This window comes from Dendrobates tinctorius, unplaced genomic scaffold (genome assembly GCF_039654945.1).
Source record: "Dendrobates tinctorius isolate UK_male_01 unplaced genomic scaffold, ASM3965494v1 ptg000326l, whole genome shotgun sequence".
Classification (NCBI taxonomy): domain Eukaryota; kingdom Metazoa; phylum Chordata; class Amphibia; order Anura; family Dendrobatidae; genus Dendrobates; species Dendrobates tinctorius.
In genome coordinates, this window is record NW_027361993.1 from 10160756 (window position 1) to 10181129 (window position 20374).

At 45.0% G+C, this 20374-nt stretch overlaps 2 protein-coding genes across 2 annotated transcripts in view; one reads left to right on the forward strand and one right to left on the reverse strand.

Annotated features, from left to right (window-relative positions):
- Positions 1-4183, reverse strand: part of PHF13 (PHD finger protein 13) — a 65622-nt gene extending 61439 nt beyond the window's left edge. Inside the window, exon 1 of the mRNA XM_073561734.1 lies at positions 4062-4183. Within this exon, the coding sequence (XP_073417835.1) occupies positions 4062-4161 (100 nt within the window). The 5' untranslated portion in view covers positions 4162-4183. The remainder of the gene's footprint in view (positions 1-4061) is intronic.
- Positions 4160-18786, forward strand: KLHL21 (kelch like family member 21). The gene is made up of 4 exons (XM_073561733.1): positions 4160-5204; positions 13181-13586; positions 16639-16711; positions 17982-18786. The coding sequence occupies exons 1-4, from the start codon at positions 4160-4162 to the stop codon at positions 18297-18299; spliced, it is 1842 nt and encodes a 613-aa protein (XP_073417834.1). The 3' UTR covers positions 18300-18786.
- The last annotated feature ends 1588 nt before the right edge of the window (positions 18787-20374 follow it).

The window sequence follows — 20374 nt, forward strand, 5'->3', positions numbered from 1 at the left end:
TGGTAAAATTCTACATTTCGGTTCCTTTTATGCAGGCATCCAGTACCTTAAAAATTGGAGATTATCTTCTAGCAATGGGGCAGAATCCGATCAAAAGTGAAATTTCACCTTACCCCCTCATAATTGTACATAGGGATGTACTGTGGATCTACCAGAATGTTGCCCCCTGCAGGTGATGGCAGATGCTGACTAAGGGTGTGTGCACAAGTTGCGGATTCTGCTGCGGATCCGCTGCTGCGATGTACAGTACCATTGTAACCTGTGTAACATAAAGGCTGTGCACATGCTGCGGATTTTTCCGCGCAGATTCGCTGCGGTTTCAAATCTGCAGCATGTCAATTCTTTGTGCGGATTCCGCTGGGTTTTTACACCTCTTCCATTATAGGAATCCGCAAGTGTAAAAACGCAGGGGAAATCCGCACACAGAAAATCCGCAGTAAGGCTGTGTGCCCACGTTGTGTTTTTTTAAGCATTTCCGCAGCATTTGAGCCGGATCAGACGCTGCAGAAACGCTTAAAAGAAGCTTCACATTAAATTTAATTCATTTTTGGCTTTTTGTGCCAATGCATGCATTTTTAAACGCTTAGCTTTTGCTAAAAATGCAGCATGCTCATTATTTTCCGCATAGTGCGTTTTTAGCCGTTTCCAATGTTCCCAGAAACCGCGCGGAAAAAACGCATCAAAAACGCGCATTTTTTGCACAAATAAAATAAAACGTGCGGTTTCTGGGAAGGAGTCCGGTTTTGTAAGCATTTAAAAACGCTAACGTGGGCACATAGCCTAAATCTGCACTAAATCCGCAGGTAAAACACAGGTCATTTTACCTGCAGATTTAGTAAAATCCGCAGCAGAATCCACACATACCCTAACCATTTCCCCCTTTCCTGGCACAGTGTATTAGGAGCAGATGGTTGTGAGCTATGTGTGCTCTGGAAATGATGCTGTTAACATTTCCTAATCCCTGCAGACTTGGAAAGCAGATATTCAGGGTGGAGTGCCCTTTAGCACATCCTTTTAACTCTTTCCATCTCCGAGCGTGCTCAACATTAGGCCATGTTCACACAGTCAGTATTTGTAAGCCAAAACCAGGATTGGGTGATAAATCCAGAAGTGGTGACGTGTTTCTATTATACTTTTCCTCTGATTGTTCCTCTCCCGATATTGGCTTAAAAGTACTGATGTAAAATGCTGGATGTGGCCTTCTAGTGAATTCACATGCTGCAGATGTTTTTGCAGAAATTGTTGCAACTGAAATAAATTGTTCTAATTAGAAAAATAGGACAGTTGCAGCAATTTCTGCAAAAAATAAATAATAAAAAACCCCTGCTATGCATGAACATACCCTTAGAGGGCACACCAGGTCTGTGCTATGATATTGGGTTAACAGTATGTTCCCTGTGCTCACAGGCAAGCTGTGGGGGGGGTCTGCTTACAGCTTTGGACACGTTTTTTCATTTTGCTGCGCCCACTGGGCGGACACTTTAATGACAAAGCCACCCTTGTAATGTACTGGGAGCAGCTGCAGTGAAGGGCGGTATAGCAGATCAGCAGCCACTCAGGCGAAGGTTGGCACAGGAGATCAGCGCCACTCCAAAGGTCTGAGTACAGCTAACGCCAGTGCTCTCCTATATCTAACACGACCACAGGTCAGTATGGGCAGAGATCACACCTTGGCGGCGAGTCTAACTACTACTAACAATGCACTTATAATCAGCAATTCACATGAAATGGTTAATAACAGATTATAATGGTCCCCCTAGCTGCGTCGTCGGGCTCTGTATACCGCACCGTTATTTTGCATGATGACTTTTTTTCACATATATAATTCCATGAAAAAAAAAAAATTCATTGTCTACGTATCCCTGTGGTTGTGAAACTACAACTCCCAGCATGCCGTGACAGCCACACGCTGTACTAGAGGACACATGGGGAAGAATTTGGCATTGTAGATGCGCTGCTTCTTCTTTTTTTTGTACATTTTCATTGCTTTAAAGAGTCTTACCAGTTTTAGGGCTTGTTCACACATCAGTATTTAGGAGCCAAAACCAGGAGTGGAGTTTACAGAGAAACTATGTGAAAAGCTGACACTTGTTCTGTAATTTGAAGACACTCCTGCTTTTGGCAGACGTGTGAATGAAGCCTAAAGAAGGCGCCGTCATTTTTTGGGGGGATTGAGTTTTTCTCCTCGTGTGTTCAACAGAGGAGCTCAAAAGAATATCAAGTAGGTAAAAGACATAATCGTTTAGTTCAGTCCATGATGACGTTGGCGCTGCTGGAGAAGACTAGTAACATATAAATGATGTATGACACCAGAGCTGCTGTTTTGTCCATTTTCTTTGTGCTAGTCTCCTTTTTGGGCCGGGATCACACTACCGTGTGTGATGCGAGAAACGCGCACGAGTCTTTCACATCAACACCCGGCGGCACTCAGGACCGGAGCTGCGGATGCATGTCTTTCTATGCAGCCGCAGCATCCTGAGTGCCGGCGAGAGCGCCGGGTGTTGATGCGAGAGACTCATGCGCGTTTCTCGCATCACACACGGTAGTGTGATCCCGGCCTTAGGACCACTTTAGTACAATCAGTATATTATGGCCGCAGCAATCAGATCAGTATTTTGCATCTATATTTGTAAGTCAAAACCTGCAGTGGGTCCAGGAGGGGTGGAAATCTTTGGATTTCACTCCTTTTTTTGGCTGATGTGGGAATACAGCCTTTGGGATAACACGTCTGATAAGTGGAGGTCACAACACTAGGGTCCCCTCAGTCTGGCTACAAACTCCGAATTGATTATCCAGTTGAAGATGGGCGGTGATCTGCAAAGAGCCGAGCGCCGATCGCTCTTACAGTAAATCCCGTAGGCTTTTAACTTGGACAAAAGGTGGTCCTGTGCGTCTCGTCGTTTCTATAAGGCCTCATTTAGACGGACATTTTTTTTTTCTTCATGTAAAAAAACAAAACTATTTTCATCAGTATTTTGGATCTGGTTTTAGCAGTTTGGTTAATTTTGACCACCAGTGTATTAAAAAAAGAGGTTTCTGAAGCCGGTTCTACACTCACATTCATGTGACGCACCGCTTGTACATGTCCAGCACAAAGAAAGTGCCAAAATAACCGACGTACATGAAATCACTCGGGGAGGGTGTATGGGAGTAAAGTTGCACCAAATTTTGCAACTTTTTAAAACCATTGCATTTTACGAATCAGTCAAACATTTGGAAAAGCTGTAATTATTCTATCACTGTGAGGGTGTCCAGACTTCTCGGGCTGGGGCTGCTCTATGGTTGTGGCACATTGGCCAGTGCTTATTTTTGTTTTTTTAATTGGCAGCAATACAGATGACACACAAGGGGAAAGCCGTTCTGTTTTATCCGGATGGGTGATTCTAGTCACACCGCACTATGAGGCCATGTCTGTGCTGTCACAGCTCTTCACAACCCATAGACTTGCAATGAAGTGTTTTAATTTTTCTTAGGTTGGAAAATAAAAGCATTGATCTTTTGGATTGTCATGGGTACTGCCCTCTATTCATCTATGTACATAACAGATTATTGTTATACACTGTAGTACATGGTATATTAACAGCATCCCCTCCTCCTCACTTAACAACCAATCAAATTCCAGCTTTCACTCTCTCAGGGAACGACTGCAAATGTAAAGTGATTTGTGATTGGTTGGTGGCTTTGGCCCTGATAACCAATCATTTTCTAGTTTTCATTTTTTCAGGGAAGGGTTGCAAACATAAGATGGTTTCTGATTGGTTGTCAGGGGAAAAGCCACCAATAATTTTCTAGCCTTCAATAGAAGCTTTGGCTCTGACAACAAATCATTTATTAGCTTTCTTTCTCTCGGAGAAGAGTTGCAAACGTAAGCTGGTTTCTGACAACCAATGATTTTCTAGGTTTCATTCTCCCAGTGTAGAAGTGTATATGTAAGCTGGTTTCTGATTGGTGGGTGGCTTTGGCCCTACCAATCCTCTTCTATCTTTCATGCTCTCATGGAAGGATTGCAAATGGAAGATGGTTTCTGATTGGTTTCCCTGGGCAACAACTGACTGTATTACTTTCCGGCAAAAGATGGCGGCCACGTGTGAGGTAGTTTCTAGCCGGTGAGCGTCCTCTTATCACGGTCTCTCTCTCCACAGATGATCCGGCGCTGACCATGGACAGAGCGCTCCTCTCCTCCTCGTCGCCCCCGGGCTCGGCAGACTCCTCTCTTCCCTTCTTTGACTCCTCTCACGCCCTGCACCTTCTGCGCGGCATCAATGAGCTCCGGACGGAGCAGAAGTTCTTCGACATGACGCTGAGCGCCGGCGGCCATGACTTCCCGTGTCACCGCACAGTCCTCGCTGCCGCCAGCACCTACTTCCGCGCCATGTTCGCCGGGACACTGAAGGAGAGCCAGGCGGAGCGGGTGGAGCTGCACCACGTCACCGGGCCTATCCTCGGCCTGCTGCTGGATTTCTGTTACACCGGGAGGGTGACGGTGACCCGGGAGAACGTGGAGCCGCTGCTGCAGGCCGCCGACCTCCTGCAGTTTCCGTCGGTGAAGGACGCGTGCTGCGCCTACCTGGAGCAGCAGCTGGATGTCAGCAACTGCCTGGAGATCCAGGACTTCGCCGAGGCCTACGCCTGCCGCAGCCTGGCGGAGAGCACCAAGCGCTTCATCCTGGCGCACATGGCACAGCTGGCGCAGGCTCGGGAGCTGGAGCGGTTACCATGGCAGCGGATGCTGGAGTACATCACGGACGACCGGCTGTGCGTGGACAAGGAGGAGACCGCCTACCAGATGGTCTTGCGCTGGGTCCGGGCCGACCTGCCCCACCGACAGCACCGTTGGTCCGAGCTGTTCCAGCACGTCCGCCTGCCCTTCATCCGCCGCTTCTACCTGCTGGCCCATGTGGAGAGCGACCCCCTGGTCTATTACAGCCCCTCGTGTCTCAGACTCATCGGTGAAGCCCGAGCCTTCCAGTCCAGTGAGTACGACCGGCACGACCAGCCCTGCGAGCGGATGAGACCCCGGCCATCCACCGGCCTGGCAGAAATCCTGGTGGTGGTCGGCGGCTGCGACCAAGACTGTGATGAGCTGGTCACTGTGGACTGTTATAACCCACACACCGGGCAGTGGAGGTACCTGGCCGAGTTCCCAGATCACCTGGGTGGTGGCTACAGCATCACCGCGCTGGGCAACGACATGTATGTCACAGGTGAGATGTCTCCTATGGTGGGTGTAATCTGCAGAAAGAGGAGTGCACCCCTCCAAAACATAGATCCCACACACTACATTTAGACAATCCAATTTAATCCCAAATTACTCCATGAACAAGCAAAATCCTTATTAGATGGGTGATCAGCCTAAAAATCACCGCTATCAGCAGCACATCATCCAATGTAAACAGGAAATGTGCTACTGATGGTGTGATGCTGGATGGGGACAAACATGGTAGTAAAGGGATTTTCTGGCTTTGGGAAAACTCCTCTCCAGTTTCATTGCTGAGTCTGTCTCTACTCCCGGCGTCTGTTACTTTCTGCAGTACTGACGTCAAGTCGATGACGCTGCATCCAGTCACTGAGCTCAGCAGTTCCTGCCGACAACTCTGGCAAAGCTATTGAGCTGATTGGCTGCAGCGATATTGACGTTCTGTCAGTGCTGCAGACAATTTCAGATGCCGTAAGCAGCTGCAGAGACTATGCTGGACCCAGGGAGGGTGAGGAAAGTATAGTTTGTGTGAAAAGAAAACTCTAGCTGAGGAGTGGGTTTTCCAAAATCAGAAAACCCCTGTTAATGATTGTTCTGTTCCCATTAGATTTTGTCAGCTCATGTAAACAGACTGGTAAGCAACTGTTGACAGACTAGTCCATAGTTAATCGGTGCTCATTATCAGGCCAAGATGAGCCTAAAGGCCCCGTCACACATAGCGATCTCGCTAGCTAGATCGCTGCTGAGTCACAAGTTTTGTGACACAACAGCGATCTCACCAGCGAGATCGCTGTGTGTGACAGCGATCAGCGACCGGCCCCCCTGCCGGTATCGCTGATCGCTCTGGGAAACCTCTGGACTTTTCTTTGGTCGCTGGTCTCCCGTTGGCCAGCAAGCATCGCTGCGTGTGACAGGCGGGAGACCAGCGATCTGCTGGTAACTAACGTACACATCGGGTATCCAAGGGACGGGCGTCCCTTAGATACCCGATGTGTACGTTAGTTATCAGCGCGCTGATGCAGGGAGCTGGTAACTAACGAACACAGCGACGCTGGGCGTCGCTGTGCTGATCGCTGGTGAAGCTGTCTGTTTGACAGCTCACCAGCGATCACATAGCGATTCACCAGCGATCCTGACACATTGATATCATTGTCGGGATCGCTGGTGAGTCGCTATGAGTGACTCCAGCTTAAGGCTGGAGTCACACATAGCGACTCACCAGCGATCCTGACAATGATATCAATGTGTCAAGATCGCTGGTGAATCGCTATGTGATCGCTGGTGAGATGTCAGACCGCTTCACCAGCGATCAGCACAGCGACGCCCAGCGCCCGCTGGTGAGATCGCTGTTGTGTCACAAATTGTGACTCAGCAGCGATCTCTCTAGCGAGATCGCTGTGTGTGACGGGGCCTTAAGTGGCCCGTTAATTACAATTGGTATGAAAGGGTGCATTTATGTATTTTGGTGCAGGGTATATGCTTGACCCATGCATGAAATGTATCTATATAGGCTGAAAGAGTAATCCAGGGCACCAGGCGTCCTCCTTTTGGTAATTTGATTAGTACAGAACAATCGCAACATTTCAGCTGTGCAGGGCATTTATCAAGCTAAAAGGGGAGAGAGATGCATCGGCCCTGCACAGCCGAAACATTGTGATTCTTCTGTACTAATCAAGTTACCAAGAGGACGTCTGCTTACTGGATTCTCTGTATTACTACAACTTTGTGGAGCAGTCCACCAATTGTGCACGAACAACAGAGTGGTGCATGGGACTCATCTATTGCAAGTGTATAGGCTGATCGTGTCCTTTTGACCTTTGTCAGACCGGTGTATGTGTATAAATGTGTGTGTGTGTATGTATATATATATATATATATATATATATATATACACACTCACTGGCCACTTTATTAGGTACACCTGTCCAACTGTGTGTTAAGACTTAATTTCTAATCAGCCAATCACATGGCGGCAACTCAGTGCATTTAGGCATGTAGACATGGTCAGACAATCTCCTGCAGTTCAAACCGAGCATCAGTATGGGGAAGAAAGGTGATTTGAGTGCCTTTGAACGTGGCATGATTGTTGGTGCCAGAAGGGCTGGTCTGAGAATTTCAGAAACTGCTGATCTACTGGGATTTTCACGCACAACCATCTCTAGGGTTTACAGAGAATGGTCCGAAAAAGAAAAAAAATCCAGTGAGCGGCAGTTCTGTGGCCGGAAATGCCATGTTGATGCCAGAGGTCAGAGGAGAATGGGCAGACTGGTTCGAGCTGATAGAAAGGCAACAGTGACTCAAATTGCCACCCGTTACAACCAAGGTAGGCAGAAGAGCATCTCTGAACGCACAGTGCGTCGAACTTTGAGGCAGATGAGCTACAGCAGCAGAAGACCACACTGGGTACCACTCCTCTCAGCTAAGAACAGGAAACTGAGGCTACAATTTGCACAAGCTCATCGAAATTGGACAGTAGAAGATTGGAAAAACGTTGCCTGGTCTGATGAGTCTCGATTTCTGCTGCGACATTCGGATGGTAGGGTCAGAATTTGGCGTAAACAACATGAAAGCATGGATCCATCCTGCCTTGTATCAACGGTTCAGGCTGGTGGTGGTGGTGTCATGGTGTGGGGAATTTTTTCTGGGCACTCTTTGGGCCCCTTGGTACCAATTGAGCATCGTTGCAACACCACAGCCTACCTGAGTATTGTTGCTGACCATGTCCATCCCTTTATGACCACAATGTACCCAACATCTGATGGCTACTTTCAGCAGGATAATGCGCCATGTCATAAAGCTCGAATCATCTCAGATTGGTTTCTTGAACATGACAATGAGTTTACTGTACTCAAATGGCCTCCTCAGTCACCAGATCTCAATCCAATAGAGCATCTTTGGGATGTGGTGGAACGGGAGATTCGCATCAGGGATGTGCAGCCGACAAATCTGCGCCAACTGTGTGATGCCATCATGTCAATATGGTCCAAAATCTCTGAGGAATGCTTCCAGCACCTTGTTGAATCTCTGCCACGAAGAATTGAGGCAGTTCTGAAGGCAAAAGGGGGTCCAACCCCTTACTAGCATGGTGTACCTAATAAAGTGGCCAGTGAGTGTGTGTGTATATATATATATATATATATATATATATATATATATATATATATATATATATATATATATATATATATATATATTTTGGAATAGCGTAGGCAACTTTACATACAGGGCATCCAGTAAGTAGGTGATTTCATAAGATGACACACAGACACTGGCTCAGTAATATTCTGCTGCGTGCATGAGTCTTAATAACATTATCTTTCATTTCCTAATCTACACATCAGTGATTTGCACCTTTCTCCCTGCGTTGGGCGGGCTCCTTATTGGGGTAAATGGGTTCATGCTCTGCACACTTGCTCGGCAACTCCTGTCTGATCAAGCGCTGGTGTATTAATAGCCCAGGAAGTCTAAACTATTGAATAAACAGCCTGGACCAGATGTAAATGAATCCATTTTATTTGCAGCTATAGGAACGTTTGCAGACTTTGAGTCTTGATAACAAGGAACCCGACGTGACAAGGAAGACCAGTGCTTTACATTGAAGGGGTGGTATAGTGGGTGATTAGTGCCTGATCAAAGATATTATTTTTGCCCAGATGACCGATCCCTTAAATTGGGCATAGAAGTTAGCTGTTGGTGAAGCGCCTGTGTGGCCGACAGCTATTCCTATGCACTCGACTTGGCCTAGCATGCGTGTGTTCTTCGTAGATGGAGGAATAAGTCACTGCCAGATGTCAGACCTCTAACAACACAACAAATAATTTGGCATGGTGGCTTGCTTTCTTTTTTTATCTCATTGGACATTCAGCCAACTCTTGTCTAAAACATGACATCCTTAATGAGAATGTAAATACTAGGTGGAGGAAACTTGCATTAGTGACACCACTATGGCGGTGAAATAAAAAAAAAACTGGGATTGGTGCTTATTATATACATTAGACAAAACTGGCCAAACTTACCAATTCTTGAAAGTGATTATCCACTACTCAAACTACCCCTTCTCAATCCTTGTGTTTCCTTCCTGTAAAATAACACCTATACTTGCCTCTGGTGTCTGTGTTGTTCGACCTGGGTCTGCACTGGCTTTCCTGGGGATCGTGTGATTTTTAAGTCACACAATCCCTGGGAGAGCCAGTGCCAATGGCGCTGACACCAGGGGAGAGTATAGATGTTATTTTACAATTAGGAAACACTAGCTTGGCCGGTGCGACATTTTCGCACATTGGTCGTCGGGGGTGCAGGCAATTTCAGAAAAAGCAAGCTGGTCAAATGTAAATATATTTCATGAGCTGATGAACACAGACAGGTTTTTATATATGTAGATTGGTAATACAATAAATTGTTTTGATAAGTAGAGGCCAAAAAATGTCTTCCGGTTGAGGTGCCACCTGCAGGTCATTGTGTCTTTCTGCAGGTTTATGAAAATGAATGTTTAAACTGTATTTAGTGATAAAATCTTGGATGTGTGGTTTGTTTGGCTCTTGCTGAAGGGGCAAGTTTACCTTTCAAATGATGCATCATTTGTGTGTGTGTGGGTGCAGTATGAACGGGGATACAAAGGAATCACCGAAAAAGTGTTTAGAAATAATAGTATAGATAGAGGTTGTCCATGTTTATCACAGACGTAGGTGTGCGCAGCCCATGTGACACATTATCTTGCCCTCATGGCTGGCATAATAAATCATTTCCACTGATAGTGTGCCAATAAAGTGGCACCCAGAGATTGATTCGTGTCGGCCATTGTGTGTAATGGCTTGAGTGTCATATGATTAATAGAAGAGTGGTTATATTTATGAGCGGTTTACCATAAGATGACCTGGATCTTTTTTTCTCTGCTATAAACTCTTACCAGTGCCAGGGAATTTTGAAATCCCCTCTCCCCCTTCTTCCACAGAAATTGGCATGTTTGTAAATACTATAGCCTTGGCAATAACAACACGGCTTAGTACCTGGGATTTGTCCATTTCTGACAGCATATAGAGCAGATTTTTAATGTTTTGCTGCTCTTTCTTATTTGTGGGCCATTGGCACATATATAGAACATCTCAACCTGGTGAGATGACCACCAGACTGTCTAGAGATGTATAGATTAACTCCTCCTCTCTGGGGGCAGATTATGTGAGGAGGAGGCATGCATATCCCAGCCATATAGATAACACATTGGTTTATTGAAAATCCTTGCATATTAACTCTTATTTTTTTATCCTTGCATGCTGCCATTTTTGCATTGAAATGTAGGAGTACCTGTTGTGTGTAGTGAGTCCTGGTGGTGTTCAGAGCTCGGCCCTGTGTATAATTGTCTTGTGTGCTTGCCGCCCCCCCCCAAGGGTCTATTAATAACAATATGACTGGTAGAAAATGACATCACTCTCCCCGGAGAGTGGGAGCAGCAGGTGCGGGGACACACAGGAGCCCATATGGCTTGCTCATAATTACCAGTTAGATATGGAAGAGTGGAGGGGCTCAGCCACTGTCACACACAACGGGTCCATTCTGCTGCAGAACAAACCTCCTCTGCTTGACAAACACTTGCTGATCAATCAGTTTACTAAACCTCTCCATTTCCATGTGTATTTTGCATCATTTGTGACCTTAATTTTACCGTGCCCTTCAATTATTGAAAGCTCTCAATAGGGTTATAATCACACGTTGTTTTGGCTTTGGGGAATCAGTGCAGAAAATTTCCACAATTAAATCACGTGTAAGGGTACGTGCACATGCTGCGGATTGGGGTGTGGATTTGGTATAATTCACAGGTAAAAAGACCTGCGGATTGGCCTGTGGTTCTGCCCTGCGGTTTTTCATCTCCACAATGGAGGAGATGGCAAACCGCAGCGGAATCCGCAGAAAGAATTGACATGTCAATTCTTTCTGCGGTTTCAAAACCGCAGGAAAACCGCGCTGAAAAATCTGCACCGTGTGCACTGCGGTTTTTTTATTCCCATAGGGAATAATGGTACTGTACACCACAGCAAAAACTGCTGCGGACCCGCAGCAGAATCTGCAGCGTGTGCACACACCCTTAGGAATGAGCTTCAGGGCACAGTCGCACGGCTGTGTAACATGGATGACCATAGCAGTGCTTGGACTGGACAGCAGCTCTCCTGACCTGACGGCATGTATTTCTATGCAGTTTTCACGCTCTAGTCGGGAGAGCTACCGGCCCGTCTGTCCACTGCAAAGCAATCGCTGTCCATATTTTACGGCCATCTGACTGCACCCTTAGATAAATTATCAACCCTCTCCCCAAGCTTTGTTCATAAAATGTAGAAGCACCCAAAGAAGGTGGTGATATAGCAGTTTGTCTCCCCTTCCTTGCTATTTTTGAATCTCTGCAATAACGACCACAGCTTTCATCGCTTTTCTCTACAGTAGTGGTTCTGCTTACTGTTTTCCCATGCAGTCCGTCAGATGGACTCATGCTGTCAGGGCAGTTCTTGGGTTGTCTGACTGTATACTGCTTGATAAAGGCTACAAAGATAGCTGAAACGTAGGTGGTTTGGGTGAATAAAGGGTCTTTTTTTTTTTTTTTTTTTTTTCTCATCAATTTTGGATGGGCTGCCCCAGTTTTCAGATTTTTATATAAGGAATACGATCTATAGCCAGTTTAAGGGAGTTTTTCACCAACTTAGGCTGTGCTGCTGTTTAATTTAGTCCCTTAGTGACGAGGCCAATTTTTTAAAATTCTGACCAGTGTCCCTTTGTGGTGATAACTGGAACGCTTCAACAAATCCCAGTGTTTTTGAAATTCTTTTTTCGTGGCACATTATAATTTATGATAATGGTAAATTTAGGTTATGTTTATAAAAAAAAAAAAAAATATATATATATGTAAAAATGTAAAAAAAACCTAATTTTCAAACTTTGAATGATTATATCCCTTTAATCCAGATAGTCATACATGGTATAGCAGGAATGAAAAAGTGTATGTTTACCACCTAAATGTCGCTAACTTCTGTACCGACTGCTATAGCCATGGCCAAGTCGCGGCCTAAGGCCCCGTCTCACTAAGCAATCTCGGTAGCGAGATCGCTGCTGAGTCACAACTTTTGTGACATAACAGCGATCTCACCAGCGAGATTGCTGTGTGTGACAGCGATCAGCGAGCGGCCCCCCCTGCCGGTATCGCTGATCGCTGCAAGAAACCTCTGGACATTTCTTTGGTCGCTGGTCTCCCGCTGGCCAGCACGCATCGCTGTGTGTGACAGGCGGGAGACCAGCGATCAGGTGTAAAAAAATATAGTTATTCTCACCTTCCGATGTCCCGCGCAGTCTTCCGGCCTCTCTCCACGCTCCGGTCCCAGTGATCCTTTGCACGAATGACCGCGAGACTTTGTTATCCCGCGAGACCGTGACATCTCGCGGTCATTCTCGCAAAGGATCACTGGGACCGGAGCGTGGAGAGAGGCAGGATGGCTGAACGCGACGTCAGAAGGTGAGAATAACTATATTTTTTATTTTGATTCTATTTTTTACAGGATGGCCAGCGATGCCGGGCGCTCGGCATCGCTGTGCTGATCGCTGGTGAAGCTGTCTGTGTGACAGCTCACCAGCGATCACATAGCGATTTACCAGCGATCCTGACACCTTCATATCGGTGTCGGGATCGCTGGTAAGTCGCTTAGTGTGACGGGGCCTTTATTAGTCTCCTGGCTATAGCAGTTGGTTCAGAAGTTAGCAAGCAGTTCAATTTATAAGTGACATGACAGTGTCTGTAGATTGGTGAGCAAAATCCTGATGACTGGTTCGCTTTAACATATTACAAAACTTTATTCTCATTGTTGATTTGCACATTTTAAAGAATTTATATATGACAACTACGGGAAACAAAAATTAAATTCTGAAAAAACTGCAGAAACATTTTTGCATGGGGCTTCTAAACCACCAAGCACAGAAAATCGTTAAAACTTGTCTTTTTTTTTTCAGGAGGTTCTGATGGGTCAAGGCTTTATGACTGTGTCTGGAGATACAATTCCAGTGTGAATGAATGGACCGAGGTATCTCCAATGCTGAAGCCCCATGAATACCACAGCTCAACAGTGTTGAAGGGTCTCCTTTATGTCATTGCCTCAAACAGCACTGAGTGCTATGACCACACCATTGATTCTTGGAAATCCTTGCGGCCGATGTTATACCCAATGGATAACTGCTCCACTACCTCCTGCCGAGGCAAACTCTATGCTATAGGATCACTAGAAGGCAAGGAGACTATGGTCATGCAGTGCTATGACCCCGAGACTGACTTGTGGTCACTGGTAAACTGCGGGCGTTTGCCCCCATGGTCATTTGCACCAAAGACTGTGACACTAAATGGATTAATTTATTTTGTCAGGTGAGTCACATTTGTAACATCAGTATGGCACAGTCCATGTATTATCATACAAGCTTGTAATTTGCTATTATAGCATATCTGACACTGACATTAAAGCACCCCTCCACCATGTTATTTTTTTTTTTTTTTTATTATTATTATTATTGCAGGGCTGGAGTTGTGCTTGTAATATAGGGACCTTGCACTTAGTCTGATACTTACCTGCCTTAGTCTTCAGCGTCTATCACTGCTGCTTCCGTCGGTTTCCGGTAGTTAGTAACATGCCGGATGCTCCAGTATTTCATGGCTCGAGCCGGAGGTTACAGCTCTATACAAGTCTATGAGAGCCCCATTATGGCCTCGATCTGGCGCTAATGACTTGAATTGAGAGCTTATGACGTAGCTTCTGACTTGCGGCCAGTCAGAGGCTGCAGTCACAAGATTTTTCTGTGGGACAGGAGCGGCGCTAGAAAAATGCTCTCTCGTCATCTCACTGCACTTGGATTTCTTTTCCTATTTTCCAGTACATTGTATGGTAAAATGAAAGGTGCTGTTCAAAACTAAAACTTGTCCCTACCTCCACCCTTAAAAAAACAAGCCCTCATACAGCTGTGTTGGCAGAAAAATCAAGTTAGGCTCTTGGAAGAAAGGAAGAATTTAAAAAAAAAATTGCCAAAATGAAAAAATCAACCAGTTGCAAAGGAGTTAAGCATGATCTTAATTTTTTTGAGTCCCCCTCCCCCACAAAAATTGCAGTACAAAGCTATCAGAATTCCCAAAAGTGGTACTCCTAAAAAGGCAAGACCTCATACAGATCTATCAACTGAAAAATGAAAACGTTATGAAAAGGACGGCACAAGGCCAATTTTTTTAATCTACTAAACTGATATAAAAAAAAAAAAACCTAAGCTTTTTCATGTTTTACCAACCAGGACTTTCAATGCACAGTGATCGCCGGCAAAACAAAACCTACAAAAACTGATGGAAATGGTGACATTGTGTGTTTGACTCAATTTCTACTCGTGAATAGGGCACCCACTATTTTTTAAGCACATTATTTGCAAAATTGAATGCTGGCATTCAAAACTACGACTTGCTTTGTAAAAAAAAAAAAAAAAAAAATCCTATATGTACAGGAAAATCCCCCCAAAATTGACTGTTAGAAGAGAAGGCAAGTTGGCTCCAAAAACGCCGCACCAGATATTTACACCTCACCCCAATCCAGTGTTGTAAAATGTGCCAGGTTTTATAATAGTGTGCCATTATTTGGGCACAAAATATTGGTTTTAAGTAAAGCATCTAAAATCTCCAGCAATATGAGACAAACTAGTTTGGTGCTATTTGTCCTCATTTGGAATAATAATAATCTACCCAGAGTGAATCCATGGACCCTATATGCGTATTTTATTTGGTAGCTGAGGACTTTCGCCATGCATGCAAAGTAGCCCTAGGTAGATGATCGGATCACTTCTTATAGTACATGATACATGTCTGAGCTCATAATGCCTTCACCAAGACAAATGATCTCCTGGACGTGCTGCTACTCTGTGCGTCCTGTTCTGCACTGCTCATGTTGTAACACAGGCAGCCTTGTGTTCGTGTCCTATGTCTTTTGGACGGCTCGTTAAAGTGCGCTGCCTGTTTTTCCTTAGAGTAAATATAGCCAGCCGTGGGAGCTGAAACTCCATCTTGACAACAATGTCCTCCCTTTCCTAGAACATAGTGTTCCCTAAAACACCCAGAACATAAACACCGCTGAGAATGACAATACCACTAAATATAATGTTGGAGGGCTGTGATCTGGAGAAGGTCTATCAGGCGTTATGCCATGTTGAAATAAATCGCGCTTCCTTTTTTTTCCCTTAATGCCTCCTAAATGTCATTCTTCAGTACATGTCTTAAGATGACAGCTGCCAAGGCCACCGCCAGTAACAGCTAATGCTCCTCACCTGCTCCTGCCACACAGGGGAAATATCTGCAGGATCGGGTTCCTGCCTGGCTGGATAACATCCGAATGCGTTTGGTCTGGCCCGCCACTTTCACTTCTAAAAGTGGCATCATTTTTCTGTGCCAGCATATTCCTACCCATTTCTCATGCCAAGCTGTATTACCGTTGAGTAGCAGTCGCGCATAGCTTGTTGTTTTCCCTATGGTATAGGAAGCCTACATTCACATTTCTAATTTTGGGGGGAAGTAAACTGGACCAGTTGGGATTTTCAAATTTTACATTAGAATATTATAGCAGTTTACTCTACATTGTTTAAATACTCTCCATTTGTAAGATCTCTGCTGGATGTGAGTGAATGAGGAGCTAAAACTATGCTGGACTAATAGTTCTGAACTATACATTGTGAGCAGCTACACACATCTCTTCTGGAGGGCACGCTGTTTAGCCCACATCAAATATTCCAGACTGGATACATTGTGGCAATTTCTCAGCTTTAAGTATTAGATCTGTCTCAGTGTCCGGCAGGAAAGTTCCTGTTTACAGACAGCAAGCAGAGAAATTGATGCATGAAGTTTATTCTAAAGGTAGAAAAGCGACCAGATACTAAAGAAAATTGAAAAATAGTATTTAAAATAGCAGGTGAGAAACAATAAGAAAAGGGGAAGATGACTGAAGTTTCTACTTGATGAGAATTAGTGGGTCACCCCTGGGTTCTTCTACTCTTCAGATGACCTTTTTTCATGGTGCATACAAGGCCTGCAATGCCTGGACTACTGTCCTCAGGTCTTCTGATCTGAATAAACATCCTCGTAAGTGTATATATCAAGCTGGAGAAATTCGGTCCGGAGACCAGCACTCAGTCCAGACATTGTGGACTGTGAAGAACGTCCATCTGAACCCGGCGTGGACGGCCTCTGCAAAGAATCGAGTTAGTAGAGTGTGATTCTGGCCAGCGCTGACAAAACAACCCCACTGGAGTGGTGCTTTAAAATAACACGAATGGCTGAGCCAAGTATACAAGGCTGAAGGGTTTCACCAAGCACTACTAAATGTCTAGCCAGACCCCAGCCAAGTACTGCTCATTCTGTTCCTGGTTTTCTGATCTATTTATTTCCTTTCATACAGAGATGATTCAGCAGAAGTGGATGTATACAGTCCGCTGGAGAATGAATGGAATAAAATACCTCCTATGAAGCAGGTGATGTATTGTCCATCACTATAATGTATTAGTAGGTGTTTAAAAGAATAAGAAAATATATTTATGAACACACATGTGCACACACACAATGAGAGAAAGTGGAGAAAGCAGAAAGCTCCCATAGGTTGCTCATCAGAGGTTTGGGTGCATGACGGGTGATATTTATGCCAGACTGGCATAAGCTGCTTAGTGACTGGTCCATTAAATCATACACCTCATTGTTCTACTTGGCACAAGATTATATGCACACAAGTAACAACCATTTCACTACTTTGATTTATATCTTCATGAAGTGATTAAATTAAAGGGAATCTGTCCACAGGTTTTTGCTATGTAATATGATAGCAGCATGAGGTGGTGACAAAGACCCCAATTCCAGCTATGTGATTCCTGGGTGCAGCAGTTTTGATAGTCGCAATTTTCCCTGCTGCAGAGCTCAGTTGTGAAGTTGTATATAACCCCGCACACCACTGCTTTCTGTGCACATTGTATGCTGACCACGGGCTGCTAATCAGTGCTGGGGGTGGGTTTGGACTAGGAGGCACATGCCAACTTGTCTTGTCATAATAATCTCCTAGTGATTAAAATGCAAAACATCCCAGTAAGTGACACATTGCTGTATTCAGGGACTCTGCTGCTATACTACGGTGCTCAAATTACACAGCAAAAACCTGCTGACAGATTCACTTGTAAAGGGTTCTATCGGGTAATTTTAATTAAGTGGCCTCTCCTAAGGATAGACCGATGGGGGGGGTTCATGACTGACATTTTCTCCTGCTGACCTAGTAAGTGCTGCCTTGTTAATGGCGTACTGCACCATACTTGTACAAGTGCCTGTTGTTATACTAATGTACTACAGTTGCTTCCTATTAAAGTCTGGGAGACAGGCTGTAATACCAGGCACAGCCACAAGTATGGCTCTGCCTAGTAAATCAAGAACTGACTGCAGCACTTCTAAGAGCCCTATTCAGTTAACAGATCAGTGGGGGATGTCAAAGTAGAAACCCTCTATAATGTAATGGTAAGTTAGTCTACACTGTAAGATCTTTGCCAACCACAACCAATAAAAGGGTTTTTTTTTTCTGTTTGTATCCTGTCACTTATACAGATTACTATAGAACAGGTGTATGTGGTCAGGCTCTATTCACTCTCATGAAGCTGTTAGGCTCAACTTCTTATGTTTTTGCCTTTTTGTGAGGGGTGGGAGTTGTTTTAATGACTGACTGTAACCTCCTACTGCCATTAATGGTGTGATGCTCTATAATTTCAGGTACACGTTGGAGGGAGCCTGGCTGCGTTGGGTGGAAAACTTTACGTGTCTGGCGGATATGACAACACATTTGAACTCTCCGATGTAGTGGAGGCTTTTGACCCGCAATCAAAAGATTGGCGCATTGTGGGTCATCTTCCCCAACCAATGTTCTGGCATGGCAGCGTCAGCATCTTTAGACAGTTCATGCCTTACACTCAGTACAGCTTTGATGGCGTCACGTTAGACAATGCCAACCATGAGAGGAACACTGTCAACCTGAACAGGCGACGACAGCACTTGCACAATCACAACCTCAATGAATTGCATCGGCGATAGTGATGGACAGAGGGTCAAGGATGGATCAGTATTGGGAACTGGGTTGACTCTAAGATATGAATGAGTTTTTATCAATAATATTTATAAATCCCCCCTCCAATTACATGTGATGACGTTCCCTGACATCCTAAAGGCTGGTTCTCCTTTTTCTGAAGAGCTAAGTTTTAAATTCAGAAAGTTTCTACTTTCACATTTTTTTTCCCCTAGCAAAAAAAAACCCACAAACACTCTGCGTTATGGATTGTATGTAATTCATGATCATGTCTGTGGTCGTGCTGGCAGAGAGACGCCTGGGCGAGTCTACACCAACGAGGGAATCAGCAGGTGCCTATTAAAACCAACATCAATGTGCAGGAGGCCCAATCATCTTCATATCACGCAGGGACACTTCCAACTCAGTGTAGATGGTTAATATATAAGGTTCTGACAAATGTTATAGCCTGGTACTGTATAGCATGTGGCAGGTTTATATCTCACGTCACTTGGGTGCCTAAGAATCTATCTTCCCTGGGGAAGTCTTTGTTTTTTGATATGAAATGCCCACTTGGGAAACTAATGTGTTAGCTTTATTTAGGATTCCTAGGACACCAAACAAAAGGCTTCTCTCTTTGTTGAGGCAGTTGGTGAGGACTTTTGTGGAGAATCCTTAGGGTACAGTTACACATAGCGACACTCCAGCGATCCCGACAACGATACGACCTGGTAAGGATCGCTGGTGCGTCGCTACATGCTCGCTAGTAAGCTGTCAAACGGGCAGATCTACTCACACGATGCAGCGATCCGTATAACGACCTCGGCGGTCGTTGGGACCTTGTCACGCAGCTATTCTGACTCAGACCTCAATAGCGTGAGTTCTGAGTCGCCAACGAGGTCGCTTGTCATTATCGCGTCAAACATAGCGATGGCTGCTGGCCATCGAGACACCACCAATGATGAAAAATGGCCCAGGACATTCGGGCACGATCAGCGATATCGCAGCTGGGGGCTGGTCACCGCTATGTGTCACACATATATGTGTCACACGTAGAGAGATCGCTGGAGCGTCACAAAATCTGTGACGTTTCAGCGATCTTGCTATGTGTAACGGGGCCTTTAGACTTGACTGGCATTTACAGGGTTAACATTAGGATTAGTGCTATGGCTGAAGGGAATATTCCAGTTTTCTATTTATAGCGTAGGAAATATAGAAATTTGTTTCAATACATGCACTTAAAATCCTGCTCGTATACATTATGAATATAACCCATGGATAAATCCTGTGTAATGCAGCTATGGACTAACTGAATAGGACTAAATGTGAGGCTGGCAGTGTGACCACTAGCATTCAGCCAGTAACAGGTTTCCATGCTATACATCTGCTGGTATTAAAGGGAATCTGTCACCTCAATTTGGCACTGTATGTAAATGAGTTGTGTGCAGTCCAATGGGCGGTGTTTTTGCGCTTTGGCCGCTGTACGCAATATTTCAGGTAATTTCTGTAGTTGTTGTTCATATTACACACGTGCGCATTGCAATCTCCAATCGCGCGTGTGCAGTACTGCAAGCAAAGCCGAAAAGCATTAGTGCACATATGCCGGTGAACTATGTCCGGGAAGTATTTCACTGCCATTTCTGTGTTCCGGGACACATGCACACTAATGCTTTACGGCTTTGCCTGCAGGTGGGAAAAGCATACTGCGCACGCGCAATTGGAGATTGCAATGCACACGCGCGTAATATGGACAACAACTACGGAAATTACATGAACTATTGCATACAGCAGCAAAGGAGGCAAAACACCGCCCATCGGACCGGACACAACTTATTTACATACAGTGCAAAATTGAGGTGACTCCCTTTAAATGGGGGGGCTAATGGTACAGTACTAATAATGTATATTGTGCTTATTACAACTCCTTCAGCCACAATGACGTTTGATCCTCATTCACTAGTACTCATCACAAACACTTGATAACTGAATTGGTGCAGCTGCAGGACTGGCTCCATATCCATGCCCATTCACTTCTATGGATGCATTAACGTGTAGTTACACTAAACGACTACCAGTCATCAATGTGTTTGCTGATCAGCGGTCA

What these genes read in the sequence shown, in the direction of transcription:
- KLHL21 (XM_073561733.1), top strand. Translation starts at nt 4,160, where the DNA reads ATGGACAGAGCGCTCCTCTCCTCCTCGTCGCCCCCGGGCTCGGCAGAC. An exon ending in CAACGACATGTATGTCACAG is followed by an intron (nt 5,205 to 13,180) that starts GTGAGATGTCTC and finishes TTTTTTTTTCAG; the next exon opens with GAGGTTCTGATGGGTCAAGG. An exon ending in GGATTAATTTATTTTGTCAG is followed by an intron (nt 13,587 to 16,638) that starts GTGAGTCACATT and finishes CCTTTCATACAG; the next exon opens with AGATGATTCAGCAGAAGTGG.